The 23,187-nt window shown below is 48.0% G+C and overlaps 1 protein-coding gene across 1 annotated transcript in view; it reads left to right on the top strand.

The window, feature by feature from the left end:
- Tspan5 (tetraspanin 5) overlaps positions 1-23,187 on the top strand; it is a 167,899-nt gene that overhangs the window by 120,871 nt on the left and 23,841 nt on the right. The window contains exon 2 of the mRNA XM_075981239.1: positions 8,195-8,245. Coding sequence (XP_075837354.1) covers positions 8,195-8,245 — 51 coding nt within the window. The remainder of the gene's footprint in view (positions 1-8,194; positions 8,246-23,187) is intronic.

Genomic DNA, 23,187 nt, shown 5'->3' with positions numbered 1-23,187 from the left:
TGGCGATTCCTTTAGACATTCGGCAGAACGGTAATTCTTCCTTCCATTGTTTCTTAGGCAGGTACTGGGTCTCTACAACCTTTTGCCTTCCTGGCGCTGCGCTTAAACATCGTTCCGTCTGGGCAGATGCCAGGGATGAATCTGCTGCTCTTTAAGCAGACAGGAGTAAAGAGTATTTGTTTAGAAGCTGCCTGAGAACGTCAGTGAGCTGCTTCCTCTTATGTAGTTGCCCCCGCCCCCCTTTCTTTTTGACTACAACTAGCAGAAGTGGTAGAAATATTTGGTGATTTTAAAATAATTTAGTTTTCAGAAATACAAAACGTGAGATTTTCTTCACAGAGAATTCAGATAGCAGCCAAGTATTCTTCAAGATCAACATCCTTCAAAATTGCAACTAGGTCCCGCCAGCCCTGAAAACAGGACCCAGAAGCTGGTTCTGTCTGTAGAGCAATGTGTTGTATTTCCCCTGTCCTGGAAGCTGAAGGTGGGGCCCCCACTGAATGTTGAATGGCCATAGTCTTTAGGTATAAGGTCAGTTGCCTTCACACCTCTGTCCTGTGGTTACTGAAAATGTCACCTTAGCTTCCCAGTCGCTCTTGGTTGTCCCCGCTTCTCCTCCATATGCTGGACACGACCAGTTCCTGTCTGCACGTCCAAGCCTCCTCCTCTGGGTCCCTGTGGATCCACTCCAGGCGTCTGCAACCCACATGGTGGTTCTTTTCATCAGTACCAGCCTGCCCCACCCACGGCCACCCACCACACAGATGGTCCTCGAGAAACTTCCTGTCACTAGGGTGATGAATGGGCGCCTTACAAGGAGCAAATGTGCTGTGCCCTACTTGTTCTGCTGACTGCCTGCCATGTCCCTCCCACTCACTGTGTTCCTGCCACACCAACCTCCCGGCAGACGCGGCGGGCGACTTGTAACACTCTTCCTACCATGGGGCAATTTTATTCTTTCATTATTTGATTATTGCCTCTAACCGAAACGTACCCGGTTGCAAACAAGAGCCGTGTCTGCTTGCTTACCTCTGTGTATCTTGAGATGTGTAAGGTCAAGTACAAAGTTGCAGCGCAGAGACACGTGAAGACTATAAAGGGGTGGATTAGTGGCTTTTTTGAAGTATCCATTTAGTGCCGGTTAGGCCGAGACACTTCCGTCCCGAGATAATGGAGAGTCTGCCAGGATGAAAATAACTGGATATGGAAGAGGTTTTTCCACTTGACAAGGCGGCAGATGCATCCTTCTGGAATCACCCCATTAGACTTATTTTCCTCTCCGGCTTTGCCAAGGGATCAGTTGCGCTGGTCCTGGAAGCCAAGTCTAGCAGGCTTCCATCACTGTTCCGCTCGCTGTTTCCACAGGGAGGCCATTCTCAGTTCTGTCGAAAGAATGCGCCTTTGATGCCTAGACATCGGAGGAGCAACTGAGGGGATCAGTGCGAGCATTTCCCAATACCCCTATCCCTGAGCTGGGTCTGCAGATAGTGGGTCTGCAGACAGTGTGTTAGAGCTGGGTCTGCAGACAGTGTGTTAGAGCTGGGGCTGCAGACAGTGTGTTAGAGCTGGGTCTGCAGACCGTGTGTTAGAGCTGGGTCTGCAGACAGTGTGTTAGAGCTGGGTCTGCAGACAGTGTGTTAGAGCTGGGTCTGCAGACCGTGTGTTAGAGCTGGGTCTGCAGATCGTGTGTTAGAGCTGGGTCTGCAGACAGTGTGTTAGAGCTGGGTCTGCAGACCGTGTGTTAGAGCTGGGGCTGCAGACCGTGTGTTAGAGCTGGGGCTGCAGACCGTGTGTTAGAGCTGGGGCTGCAGACCGTGTGTTAGAGCTGGGTCTGCAGACAGTGTGTTAGAGCTAGGGCTGCAGACAGTGTGTTAGAGCTGGGGCTGCAGACAGTGTGTTAGAGCTGGGTCTGCAGACCATGTGTTAGAACTGGGGCTGCAGACCGCGTGTTAGAGCTGGGGCTGCAGACAGTGTGTTAGAGCTGGGGCTGCAGACCGTGTGTTAGAGCTGGGTCTGCAGACAGTGTGTTAGAGCTGGGTCTGCAGACCATGTGTTAGAACTGGGTCTGCAGACCGTGTGTTAGAGCTGGGGCTGCAGACCGTGTGTTAGAGCTGGGGCTGCAGACCGTGTGTTAGAGCTGGGTCTGCAGACCATGTGTTAGAGCTGGGTCTGCAGACAGTGTGTTAGAGCTAGGGCTGCAGACAGTGTGTTAGACGTAGCGGGAAAGCACAGGGTGGACGGCCCTAATCTGGAAGCTTGGGTTCGGTTCCCAGCACCCACGTGGCAGTTTGTAATTATCTGTAACAACTCCTGTTCCGGAGGATCTGATGCTGGCTTCTGCCTTCTGTGGGCACTGCAAGCAAAACACCCATACACACAAAAATAGATGATATATTTTTAAAAGTTAAAGGAATATTCAGTGTTCCTTTATTATATTGCTATTCCCCTACCTGTGCAATGCTGGGAAAAACACTTGATGATTCTAACCTTATTTAGTTATTAGTTAAATATGAGTAATCTCGGGTATCTGCTGCATTGAATTGGATCAGGATACTTTAGGCCAACATTATTCCGCACAAATGTAATTTAACGCAAGCTACAAATAAAACACATTTTCTAGGAGTCATACTGACAAAAGAAAAGATAAAATTAATTGTAAGTTTATATTTGCCAAATAGATCTAAAATATTAATGTTTCAACATAGAGTAAATAACAAAACAGCCATTAATGGGATTTTATATTTTTTTTATTTGTATCTCATCTTTGAACCTACCTGGTGTGCATTTAACACTTGCCTCCGTCCCTCACTTCACACTAGTTGCTTTTCAGATGATCACTGGTGAGTACTGACCACGGCTAGTAGCACTGCTTTTGCAAATTTACGTTAAAAACAGAATCTCAGGGCCAGACACGGTAGCACATGCCCTGAATCTCAGTATTTGGGAGGCAGAGGCAGTCAGATCTTGGTGAGTACAAAGCCAGCCAGCCTGGTCTACAAAGGACATTCTAGGCCAGCCCAAGATCCACGGTGAGATCTGTCTCAAAAAACGAAAACAAAAGTAAACTTGATAAAACAAGGCAAAACATTTTCTTAGTGGCAAGACCCTCTTGCCGAAGATACAAGATGCCTTTGGTTGCAGGACAGAGACATCAGGCTGGAAATGACTTGGAATCTTCTTTCCTACTGCATGGCTTTCATAGGACAAAAGGTTCTAGGCAGGCTGTTGGGGGAGAAAAGTCGTCAGTGGACTTCCCAGTGGCGAATCCTGCATGCTACAATACAAAGCTTACTGGGACAATGTGTCCGCAGGTACAGTAGTGGCATGGCCATAGCCAAGTGCTCTCTAATTAGATTTGAGGCCTCCTCTGTGGAGAGAGTTCGTGGCTGGTGAAAAGCCTGTGGACGAGGTGATCATAGGTCCTTGGAAGTAACATGTTGTTGTTGTTCTGGCAAACACACATGTTACCAAACATCCATATATATATTTATACCCATAGGTTAGTGTTACTCTCAGCCTTGGTCAGGGAAGCTTCTTTCTGTAGTAGGCAATAGTGCGGAGTCTTGTAAAACTCATCAGATGCTAAGAATAAGTGGCTGCTGAGAATAAGCGCTCAGCTTTAAGTAGGGCATCCCTGTCAATCACCCTGAGGCTCAGGGAACATCACGGAAGAGGGAATAGGAAGGGTGCAAGAGCTGGAAGATGGGCGGGGTGCTGTGAAATGCTGCCCCCTGGACACCACCATTGCAGCTAAGAACTCCCAGCAGCTGCGGCCACATGCATAAGACTTGCACAAGATTGTGCAAATCCAATCATTGCTGCACGGCTGAAGGAGGGGCTCATGAAGCTCCACCCCTCCCTGAGGAGCAGTTGGCAACTGAAGCCTGCTGGGGCCAGAGGAGTCATTTTTAATTTGGGAGTGTGACCCGCATTCATTTAGACATTTAGATAACTCCATGAGTTATCAATGAAAGAGAACATGGAGATGGGAGAGACACATGGGGGTGCCTTGGGAGAGTAAAGGGGGGAGTTGGAGATGGCTATGATACAGATTCATTGTATGTGTGTATGAAATTAAAAAACAATCTAGAATCTTGGGGCTGAGAGTATCGCTTAGTGACGACACCAGCATGGCTGTGTAAAAGGCCAGAGTTGGCCCCAGCACGGCAAACAGAAAGGAAAACAGTATCTTCGCTCATATTTTGCATTCATCAAATTTAGACAAAAGTGTCACTACTCATTTTACAACTCCGAGAGTGTGATGGACTTGCAGACACTGCCGGGCGGGACGCGTGCCGGCTTTGGTTTGATTGCATCTCAGAGGAGTAGCAGGTTACCATTAGTTCCCAGCGCTCCTCTGCAGCAGTCTCTCTGGGCTGCAGAGCAAGGTCAGCGTTGGGTTTCTGGGCGCCTTTCCTTTGGGAAGCGGGAAGGGGAAAAGCGCTCCAAGTGCTGCGTGCCTGTCTCTGGGGTTTGGCTCTGCTCTCTTAATTATTTGGAGCTGGAACAACTTGATTTTAAAACAAAACACATGGGCTGAGAGCAGTTGGGAGGCCATTGGGTGCTGATGTAGACCTGGAGGTATGCAGCAAGCCGAGGCCCCGCCCCGTGCCGTTTGCTCATTTAGGTATGGAGCACTTCCCATTAATTTCAAACCTTGCCCCCTTTCCAAATTCCTGAACCCTTTCTTTGGAAAGACACAAGTCAAACAGGAAACACTGATGCAAAATTGTAAAGGAAATTATGAGTCTCTCTCTTTCTTTCTCCTCTGTGGAAAACCATCTCTTTCCAAGTTTTTTATTCTGATTCTTGAAAGAAAAGAAAAAAAATTCCCACAAGTGCCAAAGGAGAAAGGAGACCTGTAAAGAGTAGAAAGTCTGTGCCCCACCCCCAGCTGAACTTCCCCTTTTCTCCACGCTCAACACCAGCATGGAGGTCGCCCCTTTACAGTTGGTCCTTCTGAAAAACAAACAAACAAACCCAAAAACCAATCAAACAAACAAACAAAATACTATTTAAGCTGGGTGGTGGTGGTGCGTGCCTTTAATCCCAGCACTTGGGAGGCAGAGGCAGGCGGATCTCTGTGAGTTTGAGCTACAGCCTGGTCTACAGAGCTAGTTCCAGGACAGGCTCCAAAACCACAGAGAAACCCTGTTTTGAAAAACCAAAAAAAAAACAAAACAAACAAACAAACAAAAAAACAGTTGGTCCTTCTGTGAAGTTTGTCTCTTCTTGCTTGAGATGGTGTCTCTTGGAGCTAAGGCTGGGCTGGAACGCCCAGTTCTCCTGGCTCCACCTCCACGTGTTGAGATTGTAGGTGGGCGCCTGTCTCTTACTTCAGCACCTCCTCTGCTTTGCTGGCGTCATGATAGGTGACATCCTGATCACGTCTCATAAAATTCTGGCCTGAACGTGATCCGCTTCTGTCCCCGGTGAGAATGGGAATTCATCAGGACTGGTGAGAACACGTGCCCTTGGCCAGATCTCCGTTTCACCACTTAGGAGCTCTGTGATCTACAAACCTTACCGAAACTTGTTTTCTCTTTTCCTTAAAAGGGGCCAGTATAGTGCCAATTTCAGAGTAAAACTGTCCTGATGCTCAAAACCGAAACCAAAACTGCCTCCATCACAGTGAGCGTGGAAAGAATGAGTGGCTGGCACAGGTGGTGTGCACACACCTTGCCGGGCAGGGAGACAGGCAGTTGGCCATGATACCTACTGCTCCTATAGCACCCACTGCTGGTGTGATACTGTGGCTGTTACTGCATCTGGGCCATGACTGCTGTCACAGAGAACTCTAACCTTCGAAACTCAGACTTTCCCACTAGGGTGCATTTGATTTTGTTTGCATAAAACAAAACCCAAACCCTGCCCCCTGGAGCGTTCCTGGTCCCACAGAATCCTGTGTCCTCCTATCCCCTTGTCAGTTGTGACTATATTTTCTCTGGCCCCTATAAATACGGCACTAACATGCCAAGTCATGTTGTTCCTGTACCTTTTTCAGGTCTTAGGTCGGAAACATAAAATGAAATAGCACATTGGCCAGGGTAGTGGAAGGCTGACCATAGTTTTCTCCTAGGGTGTTGACCACAAGAACTCTTCCTAAGCACCTGTGCTGGCTTGTTTTATGTCAGCTTGACACAAGCTAGAGTCCTTTGGGAATGGGGACTCTCAGTGGGGAAAACCTCCCTCCGTATGTTTGGTCTGCAGGCTAGTCTGTGGAGGCGTTTTCTCAATGATTAACGTGGGAGGGCCCAGATCATTGTGGGTGGTACCAGTCCTGGGCAGGTGGTCCTAGATTGTGTGTGTGTGTGTGTGTGTGTGTGTGTGTGTGTGTGTGTGTGTATGTGTATGTATGCAGGCCTTGAGAAACAATCTATTAAGCAGTGTTCCTCCATGGCCTCCAAGCTCCTGCCTTGAGTTCCCGCCCTATCTTCAGTGATGGGCTGTGATGTGGAAGTATAAGCTAAATAAATCCTTCGCTCCCCAAGTTGTTTTTGGTCATGGTGTTTTATTATAGGAATAGAAAGCTAACCGTGACAGCACTTATTAAAGTAGCTCCCTTGGAGCAAGGGGAGGAGGAGTGGAGACCTAATTATTTTCATTTTTATTTATTTATTTGTTTGTTTATTGCCGAAGACACGCTAAAGTTCTTCTGTGGGCATTTAGGATATATTGCACTCTAGCTTTGTTTTCTGAGCTCTGGGAAGCTCTGCATGTCCGAGTGACTGATTGCCCTTTTTTCCCACGCTCTTCCTCCACTTGGCTTTACTGTCTCCCGCCTCAGTGTCAGTCCAAACTCCCTGCTGTGAACGGCAAGGTCTTCTTGGGTGGACAGTTCTCAGGCTTCCCTGAAACTGAAGAATAACCATCCCCCCTACTGTTGTGCTCTTTGCCCACGCTCTCAGTAGACAGCATTTCTGACATTTAACTTAATCAAGATGTTAGTAAAATAAACAGTGTTCTTACATCGCCGAGGGACCAAAACCGCTCGCCACCCCGCCCCCACCACCTACTTCAGTGTTTGGAAAGTGCTAGTCTCTGTTGAGACTGAAGACAAGGAGTTGGGGGAGGTAGCCAGTCACGTTCGGTCCTGGCTATGGCTTCCTAGCAGGTGGGCAGTCCTACATGCAATCTTTGGTGCCCCGATCATAAGACAGGCTGTTATTTTAAATACTCTCTAGTGTATGTGTGTGTGTGTGTGTGGGGGGGGTGATACTGTGAGTTTTAAACCACATTTCAGTTTCAGGGATGTTAAACTGTAAAGGGGAAGACGTGTATCTCTGAGCAGGCAGGATATAGTGAGAGTCAATTAACGTGGTCAGCCCTTTCCGCCGTCAGCGCTTGTACGCCATGGCCTTCGCATCCCCCAGTGTGCCCAACTGACAGAGCGGCAGGGTAGCCGGCCTCAGTTCACTGTGCATGGTGTGTGTGCGCCAAGTTATCCATGGAGGTACGGGATCAGCTTAGACCAGGAAGAGGATTGGAGCCCTTGGAACTACAGTTTTAGTTTCTGAAAAAACAAAACAAACAAAACCCCCAAGATCTGGGGATTTCTCTGGATCACATTGAACTTGATAGGATTTTTATTACCTTTGAAGGAGCAGTAAAAGGATTTGTTGGAGTACATGGGGGGGAGGGGCTCCTGTGCTGTGTCCCCAGTGGGACAGAGATCTCGGCCTGTCTAAATATGTGCCCTTTATGTCTGTGTCTGACGGGTGGCTCAGATGCTTGAACAGACCCACACAAGTGTTCATTTCTTTCAAAATGCTACCTGAAGATTATAATTCATGATGTGAATGACCTTTAGGCACCTGTGGGTCCCTACCCCTTTCCACTGTTATAATAATTTTAAGCAAAGAGGCAATGGTATTTCTTTTTCTAGTTAACTCAGCTTTTAAAAGAAAGCTTTTTCCCCCTGATCAAACAATGTAGTAAAGCAATTAATTAAAAACTTAATTTTTGCCAGACAGTGATGTCACATGCCTTTAATCCTAGCAATCAGAAGGCAAAAGGCAGATAGATCTTTGTGAGTTGAGGCCAGTCTGGCCTACAGAGCTAGTTCCAGGACAGTCAAAGCCACACAAAGAAACCCTGTCACGAAAAACAAAACAGAAAAGAAACCTTATTTTTGTGAGTAAAACTGTGGTGTTTTCCCTAACACTTACTCTGATCTCCTCCTTTTCTCTTGCAGTTTTTGGGAATAACGTTTCTTGGAATTGGACTGTGGGCATGGAATGAAAAAGTAAGTTGACCATCATGAAGACAAACAGGTTTGGTCTGAGGCCGTATCTTGAATGTTTTGTCTTTGACCACCGTGGGGTGAAAACGCAGTTGTCTGCTGAGGGGAAGCATCTTCAAGACCATTTGGGTGTCGGCAGTGATCACTACATCAAAGTAATCACTACAGTCGCAGCGCAGTGTGGGCAGAGGGGGTGCAACTGGGATTTGACCAAGGCGTAGCCTCATCCAGCTACGATAACCTCATTGTGCTTCTAAATGTCACTCTGTGACTTGTAACCTTTCACCCCGCCTTGCTTGTCTTTTGAACCCATTTGGAAGATGACTTAAATGTTAAAAAATAGGTTTTCAGTGTGCCGTGTGGCAGGATGGAAACCAAATATAAGTTTCTGTTTGAATATCAGATGGACTCGTCACTGCCGCTCAAGAATGTGAACAGGCGGCAGCTGGTCATAAATATTGAGAGATGCTCGAAGTCGATGGTCTCATATAGTAGAGAAAAAGGAAACTCTAGAAATACCAAAGGATAGATGCCAAACTGCAGTGAAGATGGGAGTTCTAGGCAGTTTCTGTGCTAATTGATGAGTGCATTCTTGTTTCTGCTGAGTTTCTCAATGAGTCTTTTTGGTTTTCTCTGATCCTCCCTGGGCACCACTGAAATGCAGAAATGAGCCCCACCCCCTCTTGCAAGGCCACAGTAGCCACAGCGTGATTTGGCTCCCCTGCCAAGTCCTCCACCTTGTGAGAGTGAGCAGCGTTGGGATTGGTCAGCGCTCTGGCAAACTTGGGGCTTGGCTTATTCTCCTCTTACCTCCTGGCTGTTTGTTCTCTTGAGTCTGGCTGTTCTCAAGGCCAGGGTTCTTCTGAAGAGTTAGATGCCTTAAGAAGCATTATGGGTAAATAGAAAGAAGACCTAAACCAAAGCTCCTGTCAAACAAAAGACTGAGATGCCAGTGAGATTTCTACAAGTAGAGCCTCTTGCAGACAGACCACATGCGGTCAAGTCAGAGGGAGACCTGAGTTTAACTGCTGATTGTGGGGTGGTACTCAGTGATAGGGCATTGTCTGCAGTCAGTCCCCCACACTGCGCAAAAGGAGAGGAGGCATAAGCTCTGTTGGCAAAATGCTCGCCACACAAACGCGAGGACCTCAGTTCATCCCTACGCTGATGCAAAAAAAAAAAAAAAAAAAAAAAAAAACCCAGGTGTTGTCACAGATTATTTCTAAGTCTGTCCTGGGGTGGTAGAGACAGTAGGATCCCTGGAGCCAGACTGAATCAGGTCCCAGTGAGAGACCCAGCCTCAAAAGCATGAGACGGATGCTGCCAGAGGTTTACCTCTGACCTCCACATGTGTGTGCACACGTGTGAATGCACATTTAAACACACATGCACTATGCATATGTGAATGTATACACACTCTTTTAAAAAAAAAAGAACGAAAAAGGCCTCGTGAAACGGCCTAGAGCAGTGGTTCTCAACCTTCCTGCTGCAGCTCTTCAACACAGTTCCTCATGCTGTGCTGACCCCCAACATTAAAATCTCTTCCTTGCTACTGCCTAACTGTAATTTTGCTACTGTTATGAATAGTATTGTAAATATCTGATATGCAGCTCCCAAGGGGGTCACGACCCACAGGTTGAGAACCACTGGCCCGGAGGGTAAAGGCATTTATTGCCATGCCTGATAACCTAAGTTCCATCCGCAGGTCTCTTCTAGTGGATGGGGGGAACTGACTACTGAGGGTTGTTATCTGGCCTCTGTGGCATGTATGTCTCACGCACACACACACATGTGCACACACAGGCTCTCACATACACACACAGACACATCCATGCGGAGACACACAATAAATCCATAAATGTAATAAATTGTAAGGAAAGGCTAAGGAGAAAAACGTGCCACCCCTTTATATTTACAGAGTGTGTCTGTAGTATATAAAAGACATTCTGAAAATACCCTACCGCCCAGCAAACAGTAACCTTTTGAGTCAAAGCCATCCTTATACAAAGTAAGACAAATTAAGTTCCCTGAACAGATAAGTTCATCTGTCACCTTCTCTGTTGAATACCAATCTTCTCCCGGCTTGTGGTTAGCTGCTTCTTCATCCCAGTTAAGCCTCGGGATTTGTCCGAGTGGAATCCGAGAAATTCTCCCTTTAGAGCCCTGTTTGGTTAAATGCCAGATAACCCAGCTTCCTACAGCCCCTTTAATAAGAGCCCATTTCTGGCTGCTTTGAAAAAGACACTGGACAGCGTGAAATGAACCAGTTGTCTATCCTAGCAGTAAACAGGCAGTGAGTCATTTTGAAGGGTTTTCTTTTTTCTCTTTATGAAATATAATTATGTTTTTATTTTGTTGGTGGCCTCATGTGTCTCTTTTCTGGTGAAATAAAAAAGCTTCCAAAATTGGCAGTGTCTCCCAAATAGGTGGGGCACCACTGTGTTCAGAAGAGGGTGACATCGCGGTCCTTTGTCGGGGCCGTGGCACTGCTCACGCGTCTGGGCCTCAGACACAAAGCTGTAGCAAGGTTGACGCGGAGTCCCTGCCTCGCACACTTACATTCTAAGAGAGACACCGACTGGAAGGAGGTCACCGACCAGGAACTGCATCCAAATGCTGGCAAGAAACACTAAGTGCAGGCTACGCAGAGTGACAGGAGCCTGGTATCTACCATTCTACAATTTGATTGTGACAGTAGTGAGGATTGGACCCAGGGCTTTGGGTATGCTAGGGAATACTCTGCTACCAAGCCCTTACCCCAGTCCTGAGATGTCCCTTTTAGAGCTTCCTGAGGAGGAGGTGGCATTGGGACCTTTATGAAGTAAGAGAGATCTACATAGGAACAGGCTGAGGACATTCCAGGAAGAGCTGACAATGGCCTTGCTGACTCCACCTTGGTAACTGCAGAAGCCCCTTGTCCAAGCAAGACCTTTGAGCCTTCACCAAGCCAGGTCTCTAGTTCAAGGTGAGCCCCAGTCAGGTTGAAGGTGCAATGTAGTTTGAACCTGCAGAGCTAACAGCTTGAATCAGTAAACTCCCAGACAGAGCTGTGGCATTTCCTTTAAAGGAGGAGGCAAGGACAAAGTTTGAGCCGACTCAAAGCTGGAATGATGTTAAATCCACTGCAGGGATCAGATTTCCTGAGTACACAAAACTTGAAACACACTTCTATGGAATGCAGAAGCAGAGGAGGTAAAAATTACTACCCTTCAAACTTACTATCTATCAGTCCGAGTTAACATTGCAGGTGAATCCTGGAAAAAAAATCATTAAATAGTTTTATCTAAATTCCAAGTTGGTCTTGAAGTTACAGAGAATGGCTGTGTCTCCAGGGGAAGCTGGTCTGCCCTTAGTTTTCCGTGACCTCAGGGTCTGCTCCTTGGCAAGAATGTTAGCAGTGATAGCCCGTGAATCACCTCTGTAGCACCCTTGGCAACATGTAGCCGTAGTGAACTCACGTATCCCAGTACCATTCCTGGACTCAAAGCTTATGATGGATCCTAATGCTGGGTCTAGGAAGATGAGTTTGATGAGTTTGACCCCGGATGCAGCAAGGGTATACACATATTCATAAGAGCTACGCTACAATAATGTTGCAGTAACGCTGGTTAGGAGTGAATGTGCACGTAACAGTTCCCAGGGTGCCCTACGCTGGCCGTTGCTTTTACTATTACAAACTTTCTTTTCCATCAGATGAGGGTCATGTACTGTGGGTTTTCACCCTGTTTGGGAGAGCTGTTAGATCCCACAGAATAAATCCTTCCACGTGCTTGCTCTTGAGGTTTCTCGGGATGGAGCTCTGCTTCCTTTGGGGTTAGCAGACGAAGCGTCTTTTCTCTGGGTGCTCCTCACATGCTGTAGGCTGAAGACCCATTGTCCTCCTTGGTCATGTTCCTCTGGCCTCTCCATCATATATTCTTTTCGTCACTGAAAGAGGACTAGAAGAGCCGTAGCGAGCAGGCCTAGGAACTGGAGAGATGGCTCGGCAGTTAAGAGCATGTACCCCTCACACAGAGGGCCTAAGGACAGTTCCCGGCACCCATATCAAGCGGCTCATAAATATTCCAGTTCTAGAACATCCGATGTCCTTCTGTCCTCTGCAGGTACTTCCACTCAGCAGATACCAGCATGATGTAAAATAAAATAAAAATGTGCCATGTAATGTAGTCGGGTACTGGAACAGGAAATTAAGGCTCCCTGTCCCTGGTGAACTTACCTCTGTCCAGGGAGAAACCCAGCAATGCATTTTTACATCACAAGCAGAAGTCCTCCAAGGTGGGAAAACACAGGAAGGGGAAGAATGGGCTAGGGATGGGAGAGTGACTTTCCCTAGCATACTGGCAGCCTGTGGGCAGGGTGGCGTGAAAGCAGGAATCAGGAAGGAAAGGAAAAAGCCAGTGGGAATCTCTGCGTAAGTGCACCGACCGACCCAAGAAGAGCAACTGAAGGGCTGTGGTGTGTTGGGTCCATGTTTGGGTGGTAGAGGACCGGGTAGGCAGGGGCTGGTGCACAGGGACGTGCAAGAGGTATGGCCACAAGTGACAGGCACTTCCCGCAGCTCTAGGATAAAAACCTCACTGCATGGTCGGGAACAGAATCTGCCTTCCATTTTTGAGGATTTCTCAGCTGCTGCATGCGGACTGGCCTAGGTGGGTGAGTACGCGGGCGAAGGCAGGCAGACACCAAAGCTTCATACTGATGTAGGCCAAGTCCCACAACTGGCCAGACTAGGGCATAGCAATGGAAGGGCACAGAGGACAGGGATCAGGATAGCTGCGGGGTAAAGGTACGTTCATTTGTACTTTTAAAAGAAAAGCAAAGGACCTCCTAGCACAGCAGGACTGGGGCAGGGCAGTTTAGTCTTGGATATGCTAAGATTTAGAAGCCCATTTGGGACATTAATTATAGATACTGGGTAGACCACTGTATATGAGAATCTGAGGTTAGGTTAGAATCTGAGGGGCCGTAGCTCAGATGGTATGGTGCTTTTGGGGGTTCACAAGGCCCTGCGATCCATCTCAAGTTCATAAACCAGATGTGGTGGCCGATGCCTGTAGCCCCATCATCTGAAGGGAAGTTCAGGAGGATGAAAATGTAAAGTCATTTGGGGCTGTATAGAGAGTTCGGGTTACGTGGGATCCTGTGTCAAAGAAGGAAAGGGGGAGAAAAGAAGGGAAAAAATGCCGCCTATACAGGGCTTGATTGTACGTGCCTATAATTCCAGTGCTTGGGGACACTGTAGGCAGGATGGCTACAAACTTGAGGTCAGCTTGGGCTACTTGATAAGACCGTGTATTGAAAACAGTGGTAAGAAATATGATCTTTGAAACAATGAAAGAGTGGATGAATAATGAACAGTGGCTTCCTTCTCTTAAATCCTGGCCGTTCCGTGACCTCTGTCATTGAGCTCCAGAAGCCATCATTGTCCAAGATCCCTAGGGAACTGACTATATATTCACACCTCTTACTGCATGAAAGGAGATAAAATTACATCCGGTTTGTTTCTGGTGTCTGCTCTGAGTGGCACGGCCTTCAGAATAACACATCTGTGGCTTCTGAGAAATGGCCTTTCCTTTCTATTGTTCAGAATGGGAATCTCTATGATCGTCTTGTTTCGTGGGAGGATGAAGGTGGTTTCCCTCTCCTGCGCTGCCCAGCTTCCCTGCTCATTACTTAGTTCCAGGGAGGAGAGGGGGTTGCATCACTGATGACTGCAAGGGAGAGTTTTACAGACAGTTGTTGCCAGGGGAGGAGGGGCTTCGCTTCCCAGAATAGGAAAAGCTTTTCCTCAATCTTACGTGTGACTTTGGGGTTTCCGGTGTCCCCCACTGCCTTCTCTATCTAAAGCCCTTCCACTTGGCAAGCTGAACTCCGTGAGGACAGTAGTTCATGGCCTCTGCCTCACAGTCCCCTCCTGTGTAGCGGACATCCAGACGTTCACAACCACACAAATGAGGTGCACAAAGAAGTCTGTGCTTTCACAGTGCTGATTAGGATGAAAAGCTCTTCCTAAGGAGGTTTCGTTTTCAGCCCTGTGATCTGTGCGCTACCTTGGGTTAAACTTTAAGAGGAAGGTGGCGTTCTGTTTCAGAAATAGAGAAACCAAGGCCCTGAGATGTGAGGCCTGAATTCCTGCTCTCTCTTCCTGTCCCTTCTGGTCCTCCGTCATTCTCCCTCACATTCTCCATCAGTTCCCTAGGTGGGGAGAAAAGAGCAGCAACACAGCCCTGATCCCAGGGGGGATGGTGGGAAGTGAATCCTGTATTGTGTTTTCCCCACCTTTCCCATATTTAGGGACAATTTTGTCTCTTCAGAACCTTCTTTCCCCTTTGGTGTCTGTATCTAGAAATCTCTTCATCACCATCTCGTAGTAGACTCATCTTGGAATAACGTCCCCTGTGTTCCCAGGAAGGAGCATTGGGAATGCCGGGACCTGGACAGACAGCCAGGCAGATCATTGCAGAGGACCAGTTCCCATCCCTGAAGAAGGCAATGGGTGGGGGGACTTGGCTGCCCCAGCTGTGGGGCCCCTTTGAAGGGATAGCTATAAGATGCTGCAAGGTCCTTCAGAGATTTCCCTCTCCTGACTGAAGTGTAGCAGATTTGTCCGTCTCCCTCCTCAGCTGTCCTTGTCACACCCTGAAGTTTCCTGTTACATCTGAGGTGCTGCACACAAGGCCGCTTTTGGTCAGGGCCTGGACGATGGCCCTGTGATCTCTCAGCCCTGAAGCAAGTACAGGACGTGATAAAAAAAAAATCAAATAAAATCTCTGTTTTTGTGCATAATCCTTGAAATGTTATTCACACAAGTTTCTTAGGCAGAAAAATTCAGACCAGTTCAAGGGTCAGTGGCTTGGTTACTAACGGTCAGATCTCCATTCCTGGCCCCTTCTGAGACAGTTGCCTGCCTGGCACTAAGATAGTATCTTTTACCCATGCCGAACTGCTTTGGGGCCTGAGGAGAGGACACAGATCCTAGTCTACTTTCTGTCAGACTACTACTTCCCTCAGAGTAGGAATGAGGCTTTGCTCCGGGACCTGGTGGCTGCTGAGGGGAATGGTTTCAGGTCTTACTGGGGTTTCCCTGCTTAGTCCCTCTGCCTCTTGGTTGCTTTGAGCTGGGCTATATCTTAGTGGCCACCTTATCCCCTGCCAGCTCCTCTGTCTTATGCCTGTCCCTCCGAATTCTGCTGCTGCCCAGCTCACCATGGTAGGCGGCTCTGTTTGGTGGGGAGCACCGTGGCCCAAGCTGCCTCTTTCCTGCTGCCTTCGTGGTTTCCTTTGGTCACAGCCAAATGAAGAAGAGGCCAGTCCAACCAGGATAGCCCTTGCCTGCCTCCGACACCAGGGTAGTCAGCAGCCCTCCCCCACCCCTGTCTCCAGGTTCCCAGAGCAGGAGTGAGTCCCCAGAGTCCTCTCCTTTGCCTAGTGAGCAGGCTCCTGTGTCTCTACCACAGACCACCACCCGCAGGCTCCCTGGTTGTCCCCTTGACACTTTACATAAGCGGTGAGTGAAAAGAGAAGTCTCACATCCCACACACGTCCCCCGGGAGCCGTGTCATTCGTGAATCACTTATTTTGGATCTGGGTTCTGGGGATCTGACCTCAGATCAGCACATACAGCTGAAACCCCACTGACTGCACCATCTCCCCAGTGCCCCCCCGGCAGTCACCTCTAGGGCAGTTGAAGTCCCCTCACCAGGCTCTCTCTCACCACCATATGCCTGCCTGGCTCAGCTGGAGTGGTGCCAGTGGCAGCCTCTGGTTAGGCTCTGCCTCCCTTGGGTTTTCTGTTCTGGTGAAATCCGAGACAAGAATGTTTGAACCTATTGTATGTTTCTTGATTTCGCTGTGCTGCATTAGAGATGAGAAGCCCCTCCTCACTGCCGTCCGCAGGTGCCATTCAGCAGGGCATTCCAAGAGAATAGGACGACAGCTCAGTGGGCAGGTGACTTAGCTGCAACCCCCTACTCGGCCCCTTCCTTCCTTCAGTGATTTGGGCCTTGCTCTCTCTCACTTTGTGGTGTCTCCCCACTGGAGCACCCAGCTAGTTGGTTCGGCATGAGGATGAAGAAATGAGGCATCCCAGGGCCTACCATAGTCGGTGCTCAGCAAGGCGACTCTCCAGATAGGGATTTGTTGAGCTCTCCACAGAGGCTCCACCAGAGGCTTCCATAGTGCCCAGCCACCACTTGCACAGGGCTTCCCAGCACAGAGAGGCATGGGCTTGCCCCACATGAGTGCCTGAAGGACAGATCCAGTCTCTCTATTACACCCTCGTCTACTTTCATCGCTACACACACACACACAGACACACACACACATACACACATGCACAGAGACACACACACACACATACATACACACATACACACACACACACACACACACACACACACAGAGACACACACAAACACACAGAGAGACTGTTGACCAAGTTCTGTTTCTTTGTCTCCACTCATGCCAACAAGACCTCCTGTGTCTCCTCTCTGTGCACATGGCACCACTGTGGATCTCTGCCCCGTGGGCTTGCCCTGTAGGCATGCTATGGAGCATCACTGAATCTTACTCTAAATGCCCATGGCTGACCACAGTACTTGGTTGGCATCTCACCGTGTTTGGGCTTCACACTAAGACAAAATAATGTACTGTTGAGTTAAATGACTTGAATGTTGCTCCTTCATTTCCTCTAGTCTGAAGGCTGGAAGTGTAGATCAAGGTGCCAGCCAGCTATTCAGTTCCAAGAGAAGGCTGCCACCCTGGTCTGCAGAGGGTAACCCCCTTACTGCTTCTGCCTGTGGCAGGGTGAGAAAGGACAGGACCTGCAGTCTTCCTCTTCTCACAGTGACACCCGTCAGGTCACGGGCATCCAGCCTCATGAACGTCTCTGAGCCTAATTTCCTTCAACTGCTCTCACACTGGTGGTGATTGTATTTCAGCATATTAATGGGGGAAAGAGGCATTCAGTCCTAAACTGAATCGCTATTATGATTTCAGTTCAAATATGCCGCTTAAGACTAGAATGTCCCTAAGTGTATTCTGTATTCTGAATAGGTACGTGAAAGTATCTGTCAAGTGGCAGAACATGGAACATGCAACATGGAGGCCTTGGAACGTGGGACACTTCTGTGTAGGGCTGTTTCTGTATCTGCGGAGCAGCTGCTCACTAGTGTGTGTGTGTGGCGGAGGGGTGGGGTGGGTACTCTGTGTTCTCTACCTTAGAAATTGGCCTAGCCACTCTCCCAACAGCTGCATGGCTACAAGATTTGGTATAGGCCTAAAAGATGATCCTCCTCATCTTCTCAAAGATACCCCGTGAACATTTCTTTTTTTAATGTGCAGGAGGGGATTACTTGAGTCCCTCTGATGGCCTTTCTTGACAAGGGACATAGAGAGGATCATATGCCTTTGAAACAGCTCACTTTCTTGCCGGCGAGCTTTTGCTACTAGGCATGGGCTAAGCTGCTCTCACCCCTGCACGCCTCCTGAGACTCCTCAGGTCTGGCAAGCTCTCCTGCTACCCCTCATCCCCTCCCCCTCTCCGGCCTCTGCAGCAGTTCATCGGGTAGATGGAAACTTGGGTTTCTACAAAGTGGCTTTGCCAATGGAACATTCTCGGAGGGTCTTTGATACAGTAGGCCCCTGCCTGGTCCTTCTGTGGGCATTGTTCAAAACCACATTTCCGATGATCCAAGACCACCCACTCTCTGAGGAGCTGCGTTTTCTTTGAACTGTTGCACCTGTCACTATGGGTCGACGTGGAAATGTTTCCTTCGCTCTAGTTCTGGGGAAGTTTTCAGGCCCACCGCAGTCGGGCCTGGTGTGCGGAGAGGTAGGTGAATCGGGATCCAGTGTCGTAAATACCGCAGAGAGGTCCATCTGGTCTGGGTTTGCATACACATTTCCTGTGCCTGTCCCTCTGTTTCTCGTCCAGCAGCTGGAAAGGAATGTGCTTGTGTATGCAAAGGCAGGAGAGCCCCAGACCCTGGGGTGCGTGTGTGCTATTTTTGCACTGCTTCTCTGTGTGGGTTGACAGAGAAGAGGCTGCAGGCTGCCAGGTGGCACACAGAGGCTGCTCCGCCGGCTCCGAGGGAAACCACAGACACTCCTGAAGTGCATTGGCTCGCAACGCTCCGAAGCTTTGTTTGCCTTTTTTGTTTCTGGCGCTTGCATAGCAACTCCTCTGGAGAAGAGCTCGGCACCCAGAACAGACTCCTTTATTGCGGAACCTCAAGGGAGAAGCTGCTTGAATCACGTAGACGGCAGGAAGGACGAGGTGCTGATGAGGCGGGGAAGGCGGGCAGGAAGGTCGGCAGATGCCTCCACATTCTTCCTGAGACATACTATGTTCATCAAACCGTGGAATGGCCAGCGCTCACAGGGGCAGAGTGCGGTTGAGCGGCTAAGAAGGTCATCGCAGAGTTCCAGCAGCCGACACGTCTGGTTATCTCCCTGGCTGTAGCCATGTGCAGCTGCTGGGCGTGCAGTGTCACATGACCGCTCTGTGCGCTCCATCCTGCTGGACCTCTGTGCACCTGCCGAGGCTTCTGTTCCCTCACGACTTCCCACTCGGCCTTTCTGTGCACATCTTAGATTATTTTCACACACGCCTTAAGATCCAATCAGCAGGCTCCATATACTGCCGCCCCACTAGGTGTCATGAGCAGATGTGGCCCCAGATTTCCTTATGGGCATCAAGTAGGACAAGTACTTGAATCAGGAGAGTTTTCTCCAGTGTGGCAGGGTTAGCATCTCTGGTGCCCCTATGGACGCAGTGGCTCCCTCCTGTTCTAACATCATAGTGATGTCCGTGACAGAGGTGAGCTTCCGCTGCATTTTCTTCTTTTGCCAGGTACTTAGCACAGTGTTTGCATCTGCTTGATTCATTTCATTTTCATAATAACCTTATGTCGTAAGGTATAATTTCACAGATGTGTAAATTGAGGCTTAGGCACAGGTGAGGTACCTTACCTGTGATCACATAGGTAGGAAGTAGAGAAACTGAGATGCAAAACAATTTTGTCAGATGGAAGATAATAACAGGTGCTAACAAGGATGTAGCAAAGGGAACCCTTGCACCGTGTTGGTGGGAATGTAAATTAGAGCAGCCGTTATGGAGAGAGCCGTAGGGGCGCAAAACATTAAAGGTAGGAGCCAGGTGAGGTGGGAGGCTCAGGCAAGAGGATCACACTGAGTTCAAGGCCAGCCTCAGTTTCACAGAGTATTTGAGACCAACCAGAGCCACATACTGAGACTGTTTCAAATGAAAAATTAACGATAGAACTGTCATGACTCGGGAGGTGGCTCGTGCACAGGGACCTGAACTCAGACCCCCAGCGTCTGTGTAAAATCAGGACAAGGTGGTACACATTTGTGACTCAAGCACTTGGGGGAGGGGGCGTAATGGAGGTGGGGGTACATATATACTAAGATTCCATGGTCTTGCTGGACAGTATAGCCAAACTTGAGGTTCAGTGAAGGACTCTGTCTCAAAAATAAAATAAAATGATGGAGAAACAGTAGAAGAAAAAATTCTAGTGTATGTCTGACTTCTACACACTCCCACATACCAGGCAGGCATGGCATTCATGCATATATACACCACACACATACATGTATATTTCTCTCTCTCTCTCTCTCTCTCTCTCTCTCTCTCTCTCTCTCTCTCTCTCTCTCACACACACACACACACACACACACAATAAATAATTATTTATTTATTAACTATTTATCCAGCAATCACAGTTCTGGATATAAATCCCAAGGAAGTGAAATTTACATGTTGAAGAGAAGCCCACACTCCCACATGTATTTCAGCACACCCAGAATAGGCAAGAACGTGAATGGCCTATGTGTCCGTCAGCCAGCGCGTGGATAAAGAACATGTATATATGCAAAGTTCAATACTGTGCTGCCATAAACAGGACCGAGTCCTATGATTTGTGATAGCGTCGATGGAACTAGGGGATTACTTTGTAAGAGAAATAACCAGACACAGAAATCCAAACTGTCTGACTTCAATCATATTTGAGACATAGAAAGTGGATTTGTAGAAGCCGGGAGGGGAATGGCGGTTACTAACTGGAGGAGTAGGGAAGGCTGTGATGAGGAAAAACTGGCCGTGAGTTCTAGGTGTCTGTAAGAAGTTCTGGTGTGCCAGCAGTCAGGATAAAGCACTGTGTAATCCAGAGAGCTATGTGAAACATTCAGCTCGTTCCACCATGATGAGGAAATGCTTGAGATAGGGGTTTGCTTTGCATTAAACTCTATAGTGTGTAAATTTGTTGACACATTCCATGGGTATCCCAGAAGTACACACAAATTTTATGTTTTCAGTGTCTTAGCTTAGCCCAGGATGGCCTTGAATTCACTATGCCTTGAGGATGACTTTGAACTTCTGAGCCTCCTGGCTCCATCTCCTAAGTGCGTACCACCATGCCCAGTTTTTAAGGGCTGCAGATGAACCCAGGACTTCACACATGCTGGGCAAGCCCGCTATCAGCTGAGCTTTATTCTAGCCCTGAAAGGAAAGTCCGTAATCCAGCCATTGTCTGGGCTATCCTACATGTGTTGAGGAGCACAGGGAAATTGCAGATTGGGTGCTATATGTGGGAAGGTGGCTCTGGAATGCTCTCTGCCGCACTGTGGCGTAGACTTTGAGCTGCTGCTGTACCACTCTGTTTAGTACCACGATGGACACAGAAGGATGCCTGTTTGTCAGCTGCCTCTGTTACTATAGATACTGACACTTTCCGTTAGCATGTCTTCCTTTTCAACACACATTGCTCTCTGCTGAGCTCGGGTCCAGTACTTTGTGGATAATGGAAGCCTGTTGTACAGGAGGATTCCTTCTTTGCAGCTTCAGATTGATACACCAGAAGCGAGTTGTCCAGTTTGTGAGATGTTGATTTGCTGATTTTTTTAAAAAAAAAATTGACTGATTTTTATGTGCATTAGTGTTTTGCCTGCATGTATATGTCTGTGTGAGGGTGTCAGATTCCTTGGAACTAGAGTTACAGACAGTTGTGAGCTGCCATGCAGATGCTGGGAATGAAACCTGAGTCCTCTGGAAGAGGAGCCAGTTTTGTAATTGACTGGTGTGTGCCTCGTGTTTATAGTATTACTTTATGTTATGAGTGATTTGTTTTCTCTCCTGCCTGCTCTAGCAGCCATGCTAAAAGCAGTCAAGGCCAGACTGCATCATGAATATGAGACATGCTCATGCATGTGTGCTTATTTTTATCAGCTCTTAATAATATAATCTTAATGCTTACTAAAATATATGTTTAGGAATACCTCTAGTATTCTTAATCTCCTTTTATATTTTCTTTTAATCCCTTATTCTCCATCTTTCTGTCTCTGCTCCCAGTGTTCAGACTCTTTCCCTTCCATGTAAGTGGAAATACTTAGTAGAAATCAGCCCATGTGGCCCGTTGGCCCCCTTCTCACTCCACTTAGACTCAGCGACTCTGGGTGGGTTTTCTGATAGTCTGCCAGGAGCAACACTTTTGGCATCACTCACCCCTAGGGCTTTGCCTGCACAGTGCAGGCAGAGGTATAAGAACCTGTGACAGTCCAACACTAGGCTCTGTGTGTGCTTGTAATATCAGCTCTGGTCACGGAGGATGGCTGCCAGAAGATGATTTGTGCTCATTTTCAAAACTAAGTTGTTAGTGTTTAAACTCAAGAGCTAAACATTCAACTTGACATACAGAATTAGGGCTTTAACCACGTTAGGTATCATTGGTCAGCAATATAGATAAAAGCCTCCAGCTTCCATCCAGAACTGCTCACCTCATTGATAATGCTAAGTTGAAAACAGGGTCTCATGAATGAGGCTGGACCAGCATTAATTGATTTTAACGTAAAATATCAGCTACCCAGCTAAAGTGAGCAGTTAAAATCTAGCACTTTCCTCTATCCCTTCTCTGAGCCCCCTAAACAATATTTCCCTCCTCCCAGAATATGTGTGAGCTTTAATATTAGTTAGACATGCATATGTTCCCCCAAAGTTTTAAGGATCACCAAAGCAGGGCTCCTTGGGTCCAAATGAAAACCAAAATAGAACTTCCTTCTTTAATCCTTGGGTTTGTTTCTTCTTAATGTTTTGTTTTGTGTTTTGAGATAAGGGTCTTAAATAGCCTGGCCTTGAACTCACTATGTAGCTAAGGATGATTTTGAACTTTTACCCCTGTTCCTCCATCCCCAAAATGCTGGGATTGCAGGCTTGCACCATCACGCCCACTAAATGGAGCTGGCTATGCCTCCAACAGCCTGTCGTCAAAGATCTTGAATGACAGGAGGATTCGGGACTCTCTGGACCAAGGCATCTGGGATGCCAACAGGATTCCCCTCCCTGCTTTGGCGTCTTCAGCACCACCTTACAGTTTTCCACATGGTAGGAAGCCTGACATATGGTTGTGCGTGGCTTCATGACTCTGGGATGTGCAGTAGAGAGAGGTACCCGTCCTAAATGCAGGGGACTTGAGGCTTCTCTGTGCTCTGGGCAGGGGCTCTTGTGGAGCTGAGGACCCCTGAGGCACATGAAGAGGATGAAGAAGAGAAGTCCTCACAGAAGAGGGTGATGCCACAGGTTTCTGGTAGCCAGGTGTCTGCCGTGTTCTTCTCACAGGTTCCTAAGGATTTGCTACAAACCTAAGCACCGACTTTATACTTGGCTGACTTAACTGTGACCTTAGAGTTGTGTTCTTCCAGCATGAATTATAATTACCTCTCAGCAGGCACGTACGAGCCCTTCTTCCTAATTTGTCATGTTGAGCTTCAAGGAATTAAAAGTTCAGGGAGAGACCTCATGGTTGTGACACCAGGAAAATGATGCCTTGGCTCCCCGTCATTTTTGTTACCCAAAACTATTGTTCCCAAGAATACGTGCAGTCTGTTTTTGAAGTTCTGTGTCATGAGAGATAGACTGGTTCTCTGAAGTA

The sequence above is a fragment of the Microtus pennsylvanicus genome, chromosome 7 (assembly GCF_037038515.1).
Source record: "Microtus pennsylvanicus isolate mMicPen1 chromosome 7, mMicPen1.hap1, whole genome shotgun sequence".
In the NCBI taxonomy this organism is placed as follows: Eukaryota; Metazoa; Chordata; class Mammalia; order Rodentia; family Cricetidae; genus Microtus; species Microtus pennsylvanicus.
This window is presented reverse-complemented; position numbering and strand designations above follow the sequence as displayed.